The 18736-nt window shown below is 41.0% G+C and overlaps 1 protein-coding gene across 4 annotated transcripts in view; it reads left to right on the forward strand.

The window, feature by feature from the left end:
- TRIM2 (tripartite motif containing 2) overlaps window positions 1-18736 on the forward strand; it is a 57151-nt gene that overhangs the window by 17086 nt on the left and 21329 nt on the right. For 2 of the 4 annotated variants that reach the window (XM_065692919.1, XM_065692930.1), the window contains exons 2-6: window positions 4726-4907; window positions 6954-7191; window positions 12606-12757; window positions 13423-13603; window positions 16685-17408. In XM_065692919.1, coding sequence (XP_065548991.1) covers window positions 4774-4907; window positions 6954-7191; window positions 12606-12757; window positions 13423-13603; window positions 16685-17408 — 1429 coding nt within the window. In that variant the 5' untranslated portion in view covers window positions 4726-4773. Of the gene's footprint in view, window positions 1-4725; window positions 4908-6953; window positions 7192-12605; window positions 12758-13422; window positions 13604-16684; window positions 17409-18736 lie in introns of those variants that run through there. The other 2 variants (XM_065692940.1, XM_065692950.1) reach the window with 2 other exon arrangements.

The following is an 18736-nucleotide window of genomic DNA, read 5'->3' on the forward strand; positions in this document are numbered from 1 at the left end:
TGTTTTAAACAGGGCACCCAGCTGATGGCAAGAGTGGGAGAGAAAGGAATGAAAATTTAGCTTATCAAGCCTTTTACACAAGTGGACTGTGTGGAGGTTACGGTTATTAATTTGCTTGGTGTGTTGGCTAATTTTGGGGCTGCTGTTAGAACCTGTTCTTTATTCCTAAAGACTCTGGACACATGATATATCTGTTTTAAGGACTTTTAAACCTCAGCTCCCCCATTCCTTGGAGCAACAATACTGAGGTTCCCCACCCTTTCTTACAGCTCTCGAGGCCTAACCGTTCCTTTGGAAATGTTGCCATTGGAAACCTATTCATTTATAATACATGAATAGACCCTCTAGGTTGTGAATACCATTGATAAGAAGAGGATGAACACGCTGCAAGCAATTTGTTCTCCTCAGGCTGTACTTTCAGGCTAGTTGCAGCTCTGGCTGGGTGGAGTTCAGTGATGGCAGTGTATCAGCAACAGAGAATTCTGCACTTTTGAGAATAAATCCTGGAATTGAACAGACAGTTTTAAGTTTTCCAATGTCTTTTTGTTGGCTGAGCCACAGAAACTAATAGAGAATTCAATAACTGTTGAGAAATTCCAGAGCTCATTTGAAGATACCTGTAGGAAGAGTGTACCTTCCTATTACATGGCTCTGTCTGAAACAGCTCTCGTTGAACTGTTATTTGCTGTACCCTAATGTGTATTTTTTCCTTTTCTAATGCTATAGGAAGTTCTTTTCATATGGGTGGGGCCGCACCCTGACTTTGGTTCCTGAAGGCATGCATGCATAACAAGGCAAGGCTTTCCACTAGCTTAGAGAGCCATTGTGTTCTCCTTTCTTTGCTGTATGGTATCCTGTGGGCGAAAATTGATAGTTGTATCTCCAAGCTGAAAGAAAAGAAGTGTTATTTTTCGGGTGGCTGGAAAGATAACTGTCCTTGAGCCTCAAAGGGGTAACAAAGGGTACACGTTTCAGATCCCTTTTCTCTGCTTGATTTAGCACACATGAACTGGGTTTCCAGTGTGTGCTTCTTATAGATAAATGGCTGAGGGTTTATGTCTTGTTTGGTGCAATGTTTCATAAACCTTTGACTTTGCATGTTTAAATTATGAAGTGTTCACTATACAGAGAATGGATTCTTAAGACTTGGTTTCAGAGCTCATGCTTCAGCTGTTCTTTATTAGATTGTGAGGCAGGATGAATGTCCAAAAGAGCTCTGGCAGTTTCCAAGCTCAGAAGATGCTGCTACAAAAAAGAATGAGTTTTTTGTGAAACTAGTGTTACTCTGCAAACCCCCCCACTGCTAATACATCTGAAACGTAGGTTGCTGTTTCGAGGAACTGCTGTGAGCACTGCAGTAAGTCAGGATACTGCCTTTGGTGAAATTCAAAAGACAGTATTCTGATTTAGTGATGAAAGCATCATGTAAAGTCTGCAGCTTTTCCTCCAATACTCTTTTAGTGTACAGTTCTTTCATTGAGTCAGCGGGTAAAATCATCCTCGTGTAGGTACATCACATTCATCAAAATCGCATCAAAAGTGGAGCTGGCTCAGGGAGGCTGCAGAATCCTGAAAATTCCATACTCAAACCACTTTTTAATACGAATCACCTGTGAAAGACGTTGTTGTACCAGTTAGTGGTACAGCTTGAAATGTGCTGATGGAACTCTATTTCCAGGTGCATGTTTTGAGCCTGATTTATGTGAGCACAGGGGATAAATGACAGTCATGGCCTGCTGTGTTCCAGACAAAACATCAGATGTTGCAAGCACTTATTTCTGAATTGTTAATGATTTCCTCCACTGACAAAGCTTAAAGTGCGAACATTTGGAAATTAAAGTGGCTGGCATGAGCCTTGCGTAGTATGAAACACCAAGAATCACCTGGTTTTGCAATGAGATTGGGGGAATGTAAAAAGCCGAGATGAAGATCAGGTTAAATGAACATGACTTTTTTCAGGCAGCAGGAGCTTTCCTTGTGTAAACACTATTTGCTGGTGTAGCTGCACTTGATAGCAGCAAGAGGAAATCACAGAAAATATCTGGTTGCTAGAGAATTTTATTCTGTTAAATGACAGGCAGCACTCACTGCAGACCTGTTCTTTCATATAAGTAGAGGGTTTTTCTCTCAATAGTCTGTACTTAGTCTGTAACAAAAAATCTACACTGCTCATAGTGTATCAGTGTCCAGCTTGGAAACTGTACTTTTGATAGCAAGTAATTCCTATCAAGGGGTATCAAGGGGTAACGGGTTAAAACTTAAACAGGGAAAGTTTAGATTGGATATAAGGAGGAAATTCTTTCCTGTTAGGGTGGTGAGGCACTGGAATGGGTTGCCCAGGGAGGTTGTGAGTGCTCCATCCCTGGAGGCGTTCAAGGCCAGGTTGGATGAAGCCTTGGGTGGGATGGTTTCGTGTGAGGTGTCCCTGCCCATGGCAGGGGGGTTGGAACTGGATGATCTTAAGGTCCTTTCCAACCCTAACTATTCTATGATTCTATGATTCTATAATTCCTGCTCCTGATTATCTTCCCTGCTTTGTTTTGTCCCCACCCCTAACTTTTGGGGGTACGATCTATACCTGTATGGGAAGCAAACACAGCTGCATCCGTGGTGAAGTTACACTTCTTTTGAAACACATTAGGGAAGTTCCACGTGTTATGCTGCCAAATGCTTGGATACGGTAGTGCATATTTGAGAGTCTGCTCTTTCTATTTCCTTTTGTGAAAGCTCGATATTTTATTTCCACTGCTCGTAAAGCCGTTTTTAACTCAAGCTTTTAAAAAGTAGCACGGATTCCCAGTTGATCTCCCAAGGTTTATTGTGTGTTATTTATGGCATTTAGATAGGTAAAATTAATTTGTGTCTATGTAATATTCCATTTTACCTTACTATGGAGGAAGAAATGAAAAAAAAAAAAAGAAACAAATGCTCAATCCTGAAATCGTGCCTTTTTGGATTGTGAACCAATGTGATAGTTTACAAGTGTTACAGCAATTTGTAACCTTGTGGATTCTCCCTTCTTGGAAAAAAAAAGGGAACAAAAGAGCCAGCCATAAAGGCTTTGCTTTGAATTAAATGTCAGTTACTGCTGTTGGGTATTTTTAACTGTGACTAACTTTCTGCTGCTCTATGTGCTAGCACAGAGGTGATTCGTGAGGAGCCTGTTATCGGGGAAGTCAGTACAGCCTAATCCATACTCGCTGTTATTATCCTAGAAATAGCCACTTGCTCAATGTAGTAAGTAAGCCATACCTGTATGGCAAAATACACAGCTCAGGAAGAACAATATGAGTTCAACTCTGCCAGATTAGTGTGCCATGCATTCAGCAGAGGAAGAAGATCTGATGAAATGCTGCCAATAAAATGCTACATGGCATGCAAATCATTGTTGAATTGAGTGACTTTGAATGACAGTGATCAGCACCAAGGCAGAGGGCTCCTTATTTCTGTCTTGGAAAGGCTGAACTACCCCTGAGCCAAATTATCAAATTGTCTGAAGTGGATGACTAAAAACTGGGGTAGAAAAGGTTTAGGGAAGAAGTTACCTCCTTAGGAGTGTACCTGCAGTGGAGCCCAGCTGGGCACTGCTCACACAGAAAAAGAGCCCCTGAACTCAGTGCTGCAGCACAGGCGCTTGCTCCAGCCCAGCAGAAATGCTGGTGGAGAGGAGCTCTTGCAGGGCCACCCTGCATGGCCTCCGCTTGGCAGGTTTTCCTAAACTATTTTAGCAGGAAGTTTACTTTTCCCTGAGATTGCTTCCTTCCTTTTCCTCCCCTGTCTTCTCTTTCCACATATGAATTCTGGTGGCTAGAATCTGTACCTCCAGCTGAAAAGAAACTTAAGTTTTTCTCTCCTTGTGCCTTAGGTGTTCCAATCCTGCTGGCATTCCTTAACCTGTAAGTTCAATTCTGTCAGTCAGTAGACTTTTTTTTTTACCCTTCTATTTCAGGCATTATATGCCAGGATTAGTAAGAGTCCTAGAAACATGATTCTTACTACTCTTTCTGCCTAGAATGGCATTTTTCTTGCATTTATTATTTTGGTGTGCTTTCATGCATCCTTCACCCTACCTTTGCTGATTCTTGGCACCTATTAGTTACCTCTTCTTTGCTCGCTTTCTTATATCATGAGGATTTTCACCTACCTCACCTGTGTGGCTGATGCAGAAATTGAGAGCTCCCTTTCCAGAGGCTGGCTGGGTCTGGAGGTTCCTTTCTGGGGACTTCCTGGAGTCCAAACCTGCCATATCTTTGGCAACACCAGCACTGATAAGGGAAAAAATTGTTAGGCCGCGTCACTCTGCCTGTGATGCAGCCCTTTGACTGCCTGGTACGGTTCCAGTCTAATCATTTTGCCAGCAGTACTGCAGATGTAAGAAATCCTGTGTTTGTTAGCACTGACTGAACCTACTGGCGCAAGAACATTTATATCATGGGATTTGTTTAAAACCAGACAGCCCTGTAACTCCATCAGTCCAGAGGCAACATGCCTTTCCAGAATGCCTGCTCAAACAGAGGTGTTACGTGTTGTAGATATGGCTGCTTCCCAAGTTCTCGTCAGTGATAAGTCATTTTAGAAGTTTAATTCTTCACTGGTTTGGTTTTAGAGGGAAATATGAATTCCTGCACAAGGATGAAACATCAGTGAATTAGCTGTTGATTTTGTTATTTCATGGAGTTTATAAGCCATTTTTCTTCTTTTCTTCTTTTCCCCGCCCCACTCCAGCAGCGTGCAGGGTAGAAGGGAGCAGGACGCGTATGTCAGTGGTCTAGGATGGCCAGTGAAGGCTCCAACATCCCAAGTCCTGTGGTCCGCCAGATTGACAAGCAGTTTCTGATTTGCAGCATATGCCTGGACCGTTACAAGAACCCAAAAGTACTTCCCTGCCTGCACACTTTCTGTGAGAGGTAAGTCCTTTCCTCAAGCTGGTAACGAGGTCTTTGTGTTGTGCAACAGGCACATGGATGGGGACTTTTCTCTTTACTTGTAAAGGTCATCTCAAGGCATGATGAAGTCTGGGGATGCTGGAAAGTCGGGGGATGTAGAAAAACACTGTTATTTGAGGCAGTGGAATATCTGAAATACATTCCCTTAATGCAAGGATAAATAAAAAGTAAATCCAACAAAACTAATGAATACAGTTACAACCATGTGAAAAGTGTTGGCATTCAGAATTTGGACCTCAAATTTATCCTGATTAGTATAATTAGAAACAATAAAACCCTTTCTTTGTTGATTTACTAAGCAGAGAATTAATTATCCCATCCTTTAATGTCCAAGGGTTAGACATGATATATACATTATTAATAACCTGTGATTAAATGTCTTCATTATTCTGCAGCTTGGTTGACTGAAGTGGAAAAGCTCTGAAAAGAGATGTGATAAACCACAAACCTGACACCTACTGTATTTAGCTAAATTAATTGAATATCCATAGTGATAATACTATATTATCCATCAAATGCTGGAGAAAATACAGTATCTGCAGAAAAGTTAGCTGACGAATTATTTGTTAGAGTTCTTTACCCAGTGATGTGATTCAGCTCTTTGGATTATATGTTGAATGGCATGAGAATTTTAATAAATGATATATTGTGTGAACATTTAGTTCACGAGATTTCCACTTCCCAGAATTGTGGTGTGCATATTGAGCTTTGCACAGGGTGCAGGAAAAATTGTGGATCTCTGAGTGTGTCAGATGAGCTGGTCTTTTGTAGAACAGGAAACCCTGACTTTACTGAAGTCAGCAGTGAAACTCCCGTTGAAGTCAGGGAAGTCAGAATTTTCACCACCATGTCTTAACTGTCATGACTTCAGTTCATGTGTAAATCCTAAGGTCAGCTTCTGGTTTTCACTGTAATCCTCTTATGCTGATCTGGTTATGGAGAGAGGCTGGAAGAACTCTTCCACTGTATTCCTGATGTGCAAAGCCTAAGCTCTCCATTCATAGAGCCCTTACTGGGGGGTCAGGAGGAGAGCTGCCATGGGAGGGTTGGTGCAAGAAAAACCCTTGGAAGTGGATAAGAGCTATGTGGCTGTGCAAGGTCACACTTTCTTGGTTGGCATCTCTTAAGGAATGCGGTGTAGCACTGCTCCCATTAAGGACTGCATTCTGCAAAGCTTCCTGTGCTTATGGGACTATAGTGAATTGCAAATTGCAGTTGGATGCTGCATGCCCAGCAGCCATTAACTTTTCAAGGCCAGTTACCTAGGCCAGTCTGCTGCATGTTGTTGATCACAGAACTTCTGTGTCACATTTATATTCTGTGAAATTTAGTTTTTCTAAAAAGCCCCCAACAACCCTCCCCCCTCACATCAATGAAACACAAACAAACAAAAATCTCCTCCAAAACTCCCCTGAACACAAACTGTGATAACCTAGGCTGTGCTTCTCTATGTAGTGAAGACAGCTCTGTTGATTCTGGCTAACTGCCAAATAACATCCCTAGTTGAAATAGATGGAAAAATTTCCATTGGTTTCATTGGGACCAGGTTTGAGCTCTGAAACACTAAACCCACAAATAAAAGTTAATAAAGGAGATTCTATTGGAAAGACAAGGGTCAACCACCGGTTAGGCAGTTAAAGACACAGGCTCAAATACTCGATGCAATAACTTCATGTCTGTCAAACTCCATCTGGTAGGCTATCATTTTTACTAGCCTGTGAATAGGATGCAGTAGATGTCCACAAGTGCAGATCCCCTCTGCATAAATATATCAAAGGCAGGCGCATAACTCTCACAGTGATGCCAGTTTATAAACCTTTTCTCATGTGGCAGAGGAAAAGGGTTTAAAAGAAAAAAACCCACAGTAACCACTTTTACTTCTCAAGCCTGGTGATGTACCTTTCCTTTTGTAAGTAGGGGTCAAACCAGTTCTTCAACTGAAAGGAGTTTTTTTCCCTCTTTGATGACACTTTGCCTTTCTCTCCCCTTCCACCTCCCTTCCCATAGGTGCTTACAGAATTACATTCCAGCCCATAGCTTAACCCTTTCTTGCCCCGTGTGCCGCCAGACCTCCATTCTGCCAGAGAAAGGGGTTTCTGCACTCCAGAACAACTTCTTTATCACCAACCTGATGGATGTCCTGCAACGAACGCCGGACAACAGCATTGAAGACTCCTCCATCTTGGAGACTGTCACCGCTGTTGCGGCAGGCAAACCGCTCTCCTGTCCCAATCATGATGGAAATGTAAGTGAGATTGAACTCCTGTGATGTGTACACGTACTGATACGTATTGGCTGGTCTGGTTTGTCATAGATATTTTGTTCTAAAAAGATGGGGGGAATTGGAATCACACTAGTTCTTTGATTTATAATATGCCAACAAAAGACAAGAGATTCTTACAATTAACTCAGATACTTTTAGTGGAGCATTTTAAAGTAGTCAAGATATTATTTCATCAACCAGTTATCTTGGATGATACTGCCTTTTAGCACATTGGGTCAAAATTATTGTCCTGTAAGTGCTGAACCTTGTGCTTTTGCCACTTTGTGATGGGTTTCCATAACTCTTTTTCTTGTGGAATCAACTATTGTCATGGAAGCCTATCTGCTTGTTTAGTCAGTATGTGGCAGGGACCTTACAAGTTTAACTGACGTGCACACTGAGGCAGTACCAAAAGCTGTGTGAGCATATTACAATGGAGCCAAGTAAAAGGGTTCAGAATGATTTGGGTTAGCGCAGGCTAGAAACCGAGAGCTTCTTTTTATCTGCAGTGTTTTGTGCATCTCATGTATCAGTTCTTGGAGGGTGCTTTCTTTTTTTCCTCCACCTACTTTTTTTGCCCAGCATCCCTCCCACATACACCCTCAAATCGGATCACTGGATGCGTCGGCAAGTACTCCCAACTGGGTAAGTATTCCTAGATTATTACAAGAACAGCTCTAACTCTGCTTACTTAAAAATTTTCAGCGTTAACCTGTGTGGCTTCATGGTAGGCATATGAGCTTCTGTCTTACCGCCAGGCTTATGCAAATGTGTAAGTAGGCAGCATTGCAAAGCTGAGTGATGCTGTGTTGTGAACTGAAGGCTGTGCTTCTAGGCAAGCCAAGAAATACATGCTAGTATTTTAAGACAACTTTCGGGGAACTCTTTCATTTGATACTCAGTTTAGGTATAGCAGTTTTATAGGAATAATTTAGCTGATAAGTGATTCCTCTTATAGAGGAACAGCTCAGTTCTTTTACCTTTACTGACCTGATGGAATTAGATGGACTTGTAGAACTGATTTGCTGTACACTCTGATTAATGAATAACTGGTATAACTTTTGAATTGTGTGCTATACCTATGTGTGTGTAGTGGTTATTGGTTAATACATTCCTGGGTTTTATTTGCATTTTATTGTCTCTCCTTAAAATGAATCACAGTTCTTTTCTGACACAGCAATCGTGAAAGGGGTCGTTTGATTGTGAAATGCAGAAAATGGTCAAAATGAAGATATTACTTGGTTTGCATTTTACATTTTCAGCTGATCATTCTTTGGGTGTGCTTAGAAAAAACTGGTTTGCCTACAATTAAAAATGACACTTTATACCACTCTGAGAACTCCTTTCTAGGGAAAGGTGTTTTTATAAGCCCTCCAAACCCCATGTACTTGTCTTGCCTTGAAATACAGTATGCCCTTTAGGATGCTGAGTAGTGTGTGCTGGGAGTATCTTCTTGCTTCAGTAAGTATCTGGGAGGGTTGGGGATAGGCTGAGGGTGACTCCAGTTTAAAGCTTTGTGGAGCTAGGAAGTTAAGAGCTAAAGTGCACACATTAGTCCTTGGGATGGGAGGAGCTGAGATAAGCTTTGGAGGGAACTGCTTGAGGCTGGTCAGTGGGTCTGGCTGAAGGGCAGGGTGTGCAGGGCAGGGTGTGCAGGGCAAGCTGTTGGGCACCTTAGATCTGACTGAGGAAACACATTTCTGACGGCTTCATGTGTACACAGCATGAGGGCACTGTGTGGCAAGTGCCTGGCTGCTAGCACCTTTGCTGGGGGCTTTAGAGAGTGAAAGAGGATTGAGGTGGTAGCTGAAGCAGAATGCCTTCACAGAACCAGCAGTCATTCTGCTCTCTGTTAGCTTTTATGTATTGCTTGGGGTAGGGTCAGACCCACTGTATTTTAACTATCAAGGGTAAAAATTTACATCAAGTATATTTCATCTAAATATTACCAGATTTTCTTTGCAACAGCTTGGAAATAAGTTTCTATTTAAATAAGTTTTTTCAGTCTTTCCAGCCATGCTGGATTTAAGCCTCTCTGATTAAAATCAAATAGAAAATGACGTGCTGATACTTTGTCATTGGCATGCTTCTGCTTGTAACTTAGCCTTCCTCAGGCCATGTACTTTCCCTTCCAGTTGGCCTCTTATTCCCACCACTCATATTTTCCATATGTGTGTGTATCCTATTCCTTCTGCTCACAACCTCTCATCCTCTGTTGTGGCATCCTTGTTGTGTGTATTCTTCCAAAAAATGAAACTTCGCTTGTAGGATCTTAGCACAAGAGATGGTTTCCTGTGCTTGAACTATTAACAAATGCTTCTTCATATGCACCCAACACAAAACACAAATATATGTTCTTGTTAAACTAAGGTAATAGGGCACATACATGATGGAACTTTTGAACCCAACAGAAGATTCTTATCTTCTACCTACACATTAAATTAAGATTGGCTATATCCTCAGCTGCTAAACGCTGCAGCTCTTGTTGGAAGTAAGCATCCTGGTTTGCCAACATTGATCTGCAATCATTTAGGGGCAGGTACAGCAGCCAGGAGAGGGAAGGCTGTGAAATTCTAGGTCCATTACTTCATAATCTGTAATAAGTGGTGTAGCCTCTTTGCAGTCACCCATCCTGAGAAGTCCATGCTTGGGCTTTGTTTGAATTTGAGGTGAGAGCCAGCCCAGCATCTAGGACCCGTGCTTTTACAGGTGCAGTGTATTTTCTGCCTATGGATTGTAACAAGAGAGCATACCCCATGTTAAATTCAATGCTTGTAACAGGAGAGAGTGCCTTATCTCGAGCTAGGTTTTTCTCAAAAGATCAGTGAATAGCTTGGCAATTTGACAGGTATAAGATCCTGTCTAGAAAAACATTTCCTGAGCTTGTTCAGGTGTCACTTACTGCCTGTATACTTCTGTTAGAGAAATAAAGAAGTACCTATCCTTGGTACTCTGATGAAGTGAGTTCATAACAGACCTTATAAAACCTCGCTTTTTCTCTTCACCTCTGTACTTCCCACCACGGCACTCAGTTGTGTATCTCATTGTGCAATACTCAGTGTGTCATTGAGGCTCAATAAAAAGTTCAGCGTATCAGAGTTAGACTCTCATGAGCACTACAGCTAACAAACTGAGCTCTCTGCTGGCAAAATTTTGTTCTGCCTGTCACCAAATGTGATACCCGTGTTGGACATGGAAGGAAGAGAGGAAAAGCCAGTAAGACCTGTCTGTCTGTAGCTGGAAATGAATCTCACCTGATTAAGGAATGCACAAAATCTTAGGAAATCAGCTTACCTAGGTACTTGAAGACTGGATCGTATTAATACTGGGTTAACTTTCTCCTTCAGCTATGGCACAATCACCAGATTTTGATGGGAAATGAAAGCTGCCTCACTCAAAAGGTTGTAGTTTGACTGAAGCAAAGATGACTATTTCTATGTAGACACACACATTAGATCCTTGTGGGTTTCAAGCTGTTACTATTCTAGCTTATGTGATTAATTCTCTGGTGCTTTAATAAAAAGGAAGGAAGTTTATTAGCCTAAACTTTAATATGCCAATGAGGTGCTTTCTTTCCTATATATATTGCTGCAAATATGTTTATTATGAATTGTTCAATAGGAAACAGAAATATTAAATTACTCTAATTGTTGTATCCAGAGAAAAAAATATTTAGTAAAGGCTTGTTAAAACATCTTGAACCTGAGCATTAAATTATGAAGAGGCAGAAAGATGAATTTTTGACACTCATTCAAAAGAAATGAAATTTTCTGACCATATAAAAAGACTAAAAAAACCCATCCTAATAAAATACATAAAATGTTGCTCCTTTTGGTTGTTTCTGGTTGCAAAGTTTTGAAGCCTTTGAAAAGAATTTAAAGCCTAATCTCTTTTTAACTCATTTCCTCTAGGCACAGTCAGACTGCATCACATCTTAGTGCCTACCAAAGTAACTGTCAGGCCTTGCAGGATCTACTAACATGAAACTGCTAAATTCACAGGGACCGGAGTAGTGTTGATAGGGATTGTCACTGTTTAGAAGGTCTGTTTTGGTTTGGTTTGGTTTTGTTTTCCTGGCTGATATAGTTGATCTTACACTGTTTATTTGGAGCCGCTTTTAAATTTTCTCTGGAGTGGCTTACACAAACGGGCAACAAATGTCTTAAACCCTCATTGTGTGTGAATCCCATATCTTGTGAATGGGGATAAGAGAGAAGAATGGGAATGAGACAGAAAGGAGCTTATCAAAGGAAAATCCCTATTAATGCTGACAGCCACATGCAAATCACGGTCTTACTTCACCCTCCTAATTCTCAAGATGTCTTGGAGTAGCCAGCTACTTTGCATGGTGCTGTTACAGGTTCCTCTGCTCACCTGAAAACAGCTGTTTCTACACAACCATCTTGTTGTCAACCAACATCTCCAGCCCAGCCATCTCTGAGTGCAAGGTCTAAGTGCCAGAAGCATCAGCTGAGTTATTCAAGTGTCTGATGCTATGCTGTGAACGCAACAGAGCTGCCAGTGTCTCACTTTGAAGCATATACTATGAACTTCCTTATGCACTTTTAATTAACCTAAAATGCTTTGTGCTTGAGGACTTCCTAGCTGTAGAAGAAAGTCTTATGCTGAATTTGCATCTATGTTCATTATTTTGGGCACAGCACTTTTCTCTTTCTTTCTCTTCATGAATATATTCAGAATTTAGGGTATTTATTACATGCAAAGATCTGTTTTTATCTCCAGAGAGCATCTTACTGGGTACATAACAGGTTGAAACAATCTCTTCCTCTTTAAAGTTTAGATCAGCACTCTTATTATAATCTCAGATGTGAGGTTTTGATGGTTTTAAGGGATTAGTAATGAGATATGGAGATTTTTCTCTGTAGCACATTGATTCATTTAGGGTGTTTTTCTCTAGCAAAAAACCATGCTGTTTGGTGAGCTCCATCAAGGTCATGTTCCTTGGGTGGCCTGGTTATGAAAAACATCCGAAGTCTACACTCTCTTTGGCAGACAGGATGGGGAGACTAAGGGTTGAGTTAGTGAGGGGACTTGAATGCCCTGTTTTTTCAAGTTGTTTCAGAGAGTAGCTGAGAGAGACACCAAAACTTACTATTACACAGCATAAATATGATGTTAGGGCCAGCCTTGAAGTCCAGCATTCTGTTTCCCAGGCTGCTGTTGTGACACTTTCGGATGCAATGAAATGCATTTAAATCAGCATTTTGATATGAATATAGAACAGTTATCTTTTAGGCAGTAAATGAGTGGTGGCTAAGAAAGGAGAAACTTAGTCTTAGAGCTTGGATAATAGCATGAGTTTAAGACCCAGTAAGATGTCCTTTGAGTGATGCTACTGCTGTGGTGTTTGAATTTAGAGTTGTGCGCTTTTCCAGGTGATGGAGTTTTACTGCCAGTCCTGTGAGACTGCCATGTGCCGGGAGTGTACAGAAGGAGAACATGCAGAGCATCCCACAGTACCCCTCAAGGATGTGGTGGAACAACATAAGGCTTCTCTCCAAGTCCAGCTGGATGCTGTCAACAAAAGGTATGGAGACTCCACTGATTATTTTCTATTTTCAGTTCTACCACTGGCTTTCTGTGTTACCCTGGGTAGATGTGCAATGGACTATTGCCTAGAAAACAGAGATAGTGAGGGTAGCATAAGGAAAACAAAATCCTTTGAGTGCAATGCACTGGGGTTAGAGAAAAGTGCTAAAGATTCCAATCTATCCTTCACAAAACAGAGGCCAGTAGAAATTCAAGTGCCCTCCAAATAAGCGGCATAAAATGTTAAGGAGAAAAGTGTTAGCCAGTCATGAATTTAATGATAAATAAATAATATTGGATGCTTAAAAGACTAATACAAACACTATGGTGGCAGAAAGGCTAAAAAAATAAAGGTGGAAGTGGGATAAATCTAGTTATATCTTCCTGAGCAGATATGTTTGCATAAAGGACAGAGGATATAAAGCCTCATTGTTAGAAATGCCTGAAGTCTAATGGATTTCCACAAGGGAGGGCCCTGGCTTAGCCTTACTTTATGAGACCAAAATCACTGTGTGGTTATAAAAGGAATGAACTTACTTCTGGGAAATGACCGAGTTTAAAGTCAGCCTGCTGATGAGATGGTTTCATCAAAGATATCAGAGCAAGGGCCAATGTTTAATGACTTTTGAAACAGCAATCTTTGTAATTTAATCCCTCCCTCAGGCTTCCAGAGATCGACTCAGCACTTCACTTTATATCTGAAATCATACACCAGTTAACCAACCAAAAGGCTAGCATTGTAGATGACATTCATTCCACTTTTGATGAACTCCAGAAGACTTTGAACGTGCGAAAGAGCGTGCTGCTTATGGAACTGGAAGTGAATTATGGCCTTAAACACAAAGTAAGATGCATGTTTTGTTTCAATAGAAACCTATTAATTTAACCAGATTTTACAAATGAAGCAGGACACCAGTTTGACCAATTGTGTCCGAGATCCAGGGGAGAGCTTTGTTTTCCTGAAATCAAGTGCTGCAGAGCCTTGCTTGTGGGTGCCCAGCCTTATAAATGAAATTGAGACCCTGTATGGGCAGGTAGCCCTTTGTGCATGGTGTGTGAGGATCTAAAATGGCCAATACACTTAGTAGACATCTGCTTAAAGCCAGCATACTGATGTATAGATGACAATAAGGGAACATCAAAGGAAAGTCTGAAATCCTTGGGCTGCAATCCTATGACTCCCCACCACCTCCCTTCGTGAAGATACATGCCAAACAATTTCTCCTGAAGAACTGAGCAAGGCTTGCTGTTTTGCTTCAAGGCAGTGTTTTCCTTTCAAGTGCCTGCTAACGTATATCATGTTAGATGTCACTTGCTGGAACACGTAAAGATTGGAGGGACATCTCACTTTCCCAGGGGAATGCAGACAGCAATAGATTCCAGAGCTGTATTCACTGTCCTATTTGCTATCTGGATGATTGAATATTGCGCTCTTCCCCCTGTACAGTAGACTAAGCTTCGAAGGAAGAGGACAGAGATCTGTGCTTCTGCAAAGAAAAGCTTGTAGCCTGGTTACGTAGGGTTCTTGTTGAGGATTAGTCAGTCTGAATCAGGCAAATGAAATAATTTAGTCCTTGTCTTCCTGGGCATCGATGGTCTGCTTTATAGAAAGAAAGATCTTTTCCCTTAAAGCCTTCAAAAGAAAGTAGCACCAACAACTGGAGTTTCAAGTGTGCCTGATAATGTTAGCATCTTTGGGTATTCTCTGCAATTACTGAGCAGCTTGAGCATCTCCAGATGTCTGAAGCTGAGGAATGCTACGTTCCTGGATCTGAAACAGGCTAGGTCATTAGGAAGGTATTGAACTGCTGAGCCTATGAATAGGGAGGAATTCTAACATGTGCACAAGATGTGTACTTTCAGGAACACACGGAGCCCAAAACCCTCAGGGCACAGAATTCAGACATCTTCAGAGCTAAGCAGGAGTTGTGGAGCTTTTAGCATCAAAAACTTGGACGTAGATCCCAGGTTCATCTAAATATATTCAAGATGTCACAAAACCTTATTTTTTTCATCAAGTAAATATACTCAGGGTATGTACAAAGTTCACACAAGATGGAATATGATATTAATTTATCTTACTGTTTTTTAAAGGGATTTAAAATAGTTTGAAACCTATTTTAGGCATCAGAGAACCAAATTTTCACAGAGCTGTAAAGCAATAAAAGAGGCATCTCCCCTGTTTGTATAAAAAAGAGCTATTGGAATTGGATTCTACTTTTGAATAAATAGTGGTGCTGCAAAATAAAGCAAACCCAAATATTCTGTTATTCTGATCACGTACTTTGTAAAAACAGAAAAATGAAAGGGCTGCACTTTACTAGAAGAAAGTTAGCGATGCAGTTTGAGTTGTGCAATGGACTGAAAGAGGCCTTGTGTAAAATACTCTAAAATACGTTTTGAATATTAGCTATGGTAAGATTGAATATTTTCCATCTTTGTACTAAAAGAAAACTATTTTGAGAAAATAATGGGTTTAAAATGTAGCTGCAAATTGTCTTCCTCCTCAGTTTGTGGTTTTTTATGCCAAGCATATGGGGTTTTGTCATCCTAGGACTTTATTAGCTATGCTATCTGTTTAACTACTTGTGTCCTTGAACAAACACAAAGCAGGTTAGAAATGCCCTGTATTGAATCCTGAGACTTGCCTAGAAAAACAGATAACTTGAAATTTCAGTGTAGTCTTGAAATTTGTTCATTCTGTTTTGCTTGACAAAGATTTTGTGCTATCACTTTCTCGTCAGCCTGGATTTCCTCCAGTGGGTGAAAAGCCGACAGCTTTGTAAAAATCAGAAGAAAAATGCCCTTAGAACGTGGTGTCATTATATGGTGTGTCTCTGCAAGAGAAGCCGTAGCTATAAATACACCGAATCTCCAAGTTTGCTTTAAAATCAATGGAAAAGTTTCCAAAATATTTACTTTACAGTGATGGTCAACAAAATAACTTCTGTGATGCATGGGAAGGTCTGTGCCCTAGTTCTTCTCTGTGAGAAAAATGTACCACATGTGTGACCGGGTACTTTGGTTTGGGGATTTCATCAGAGAGTGTTGTGGGTAGCTGGAACATTTGGGTTTTCCTGTCTCTCGTGAATTTCTCCACTAGGTTGTTATAATTCGGGGATCCTTTTTCCAATTCATTGCAAAACTGGTTTTAAACAAAAAGTTAGCCTTGTTCCCAGCCTACACCTAGCGATTTTGAGGTCAGTATTGTTTTAAGGATTTTACACCAAGGGACAGAACCAAGCCTATAATAAAAGCTCTTTCTCAGTCTTAAATACAGAGTCGCTACTTGCTGCCCACCAAAATTTCAGACTACTCAACCCAACTTTTCCCAATATCCACAATCCATCCTTTATAGTTTGCTTTACTGCCTGCTGAAACTAGGGAGTCATTTTGCCCAGTTCTGCTGGAGAGACTTCCTTCTTCGCTTACCTAGATCAGGAATCACACTTTTCCTCAAGATGGATGTACACTGCCTTCTTGTCTGTCTCCATGGAGGAGCAACCCAAGGTTTCCCTGGGCTCTGAAGAAGTTTTCAAGAAGTTTCTTGCAGCCTCCCCTAGTAATGGACCTGTGACTCCAAAATATCTCTACCCCTGTGCAGGTAGCTCAATTCCCAGTAATTATCTCACTAACTATGAATACTGAGAGGTAGGTGGAGCAGGTGGGGCAACTTAGTGTGACATTGGATCTCTGAAGTCTTGAAACCCCAAAACAGGGCATGCTTTTTGTGTTGCAGCATGTTATTCCAAGAACATGTAGGGGACCCGTGTGGCATTTTCGGAAATGAAACTTTAAAATAAACTGTAAAATAAAGCCCTATAAATTGGGTTTCTGCAAGGGCCTTCAGATCTAAAGCATGCTACATCTTGCTAGGACAGTTCCTGTAACATAATGCTAATCTGGGGTCTGGTAATGTGCACAGGTCCTCCAGACACAGCTGGACTCCCTACTCGAAGGACAAGAAAGCATTAAAAGTTGCAGCAACTTCACAGCCCAAGCCCTCAACCACGGCACTGAAACTGAAGTTCTGCTGGTGAAGAAGCAAATGAGTGACAAGCTGAATGAACTGGCTGAGCGGGACTTCCCGTTGCAGCCCCGTGAAAATGACCAGTTGGACTTCATAGTGGAAACAGAAGGCCTGAAGAAGTCCATTCACAACCTGGGTACTATTTTAACCACCAATGCTGTTGCCTCTGAGACTGTTGCCACAGGTGAGGGACTGAGGCAGACAGTGATCGGACAGCCCATGTCTGTTACCATCACAACTAAGGACAAAGATGGGGAGCTGTGTAAATCTGGGAATGCTTACCTCACTGCTGAACTGAGCACGCCCGATGGGAGTGTAGCAGATGGAGAAATACTTGACAATAAAAATGGCACTTATGAATTTTTGTATACTGTTCAGAAAGAAGGGGACTTCACTTTGTCGCTGAGACTTTATGATCAACATATCAAGGGTAGCCCATTCAAACTCAAAGTGGTCAGATCAGCAGATGTGTCCCCCACCACTGAAGGGGTTAAGAGGCGTGTTAAATCTCCTGGCAGTGGTCACGTGAAGCAGAAAGCTGTGAAGAGACCTGCGAGCATGTACAGCACCGGCAAAAGAAAAGAGAATCCCATTGAAGATGATTTGATCTTCAGAGTAGGTAGGTGACTTGTCTGCTACCTATTGACATACCTTAAATAGTTCAGGGAAACTGACTGACAAAATCTGGAAGTTGAAGTATTTTAAGGTTAAAGCTGTAAGTAGAGCAGCATGATAATATCTTTAGGCCTCTTGACTTTTGCTCATATGTAAATTTTAAAAGCACACACTTCAGAAGTTCGGTTTGCAGCAATTATTTAATTGGAAATTGGATTGAAAAATGCACATGTCTGATTTGGGATAATGTATTTTCCACCTCTTCTGCACTCTATTGGGCATCCAACAATGAAAATATAAGATCAATGTTTTAGGTTAGACTAAATTACTTTAAAAAGTTGCATGGCAAGAAGGGAAGCGGGAGTTCTCTTTCGCTAAAGCTATTGCCCTAGAGATTAATCTAATTCACTGACCTAGAACTACAAATGATAAATCCTGTGGTCATATATAGTTATTTCATTATGTCAGCACAGGACAAAATGATGGTTTCTTTTATTTTCATTTTTCCCCAACATCTAAATATGTTTGGTTCTTTATATAGTGGAATGTTATCTGTGGACTTCTAATTCTTGGTAAAAATGTAACATCTTGGTGCCATTTACTGGGATTTTCATTCAGGTCTCTTGATATACACTTGTTTTAAGTATATAATAATAATTCATCATTTTAAAAGCCTGTACCATGGGCTACTGTATTTATATAATATCTACTTTTACCGTAAGAAAATACTTTTCATTTTGCAAAACGTGAAGAAACAGAATGTTTTCTAAAGAAAAAAGGCAGATTAATTTTTAATACGTACAAGTCAGGGTTTCAGCAGCGTGTGTTACCAAGTCTGATAACCAGTGAGTAAGGTGGCTTCCCGCTTTGTAGCGGAGAACTGATGGTAGTTAATCCTGGAGGATTTATTAATCATTTTATTGAAAATTCATCTGGGCATCATTTGCCAGTTGGATAACCCTGTCCGTCTGGTTTCTTATCTGTCAGTATTTCTCATAGATTCCTTGCTTTGATAGAGAGCACATGCAATAACATAATGGTTTTCTATCAGAAAATGAATTCAGGAAGCATGATTTGCTTGCTGAATAGGAAAGTGCAATGTAAGCTTTGAATAAAGCCACCCATAAAATTACCAGCTTTCCCAGGTGGCCAGTGCATTTCCTAGAAGATAAATATAAAATCATGGAATGGTTTGGGTTGGAAGGAACCTTAAAGCTCGTCCAGTTCTGACCCCCTGCCGTGGGCAGGGGCACCTTCTACCAGACCAGGTTGGTCCAAGCCCAGTCCAACTTGGCCTTGAACACTGCCAGGGATGGGCCAGCCACAGCTTCT

This window comes from Lathamus discolor, chromosome 1 (genome assembly GCF_037157495.1).
Source record: "Lathamus discolor isolate bLatDis1 chromosome 1, bLatDis1.hap1, whole genome shotgun sequence".
In the NCBI taxonomy this organism is placed as follows: domain Eukaryota; kingdom Metazoa; phylum Chordata; class Aves; order Psittaciformes; family Psittacidae; genus Lathamus; species Lathamus discolor.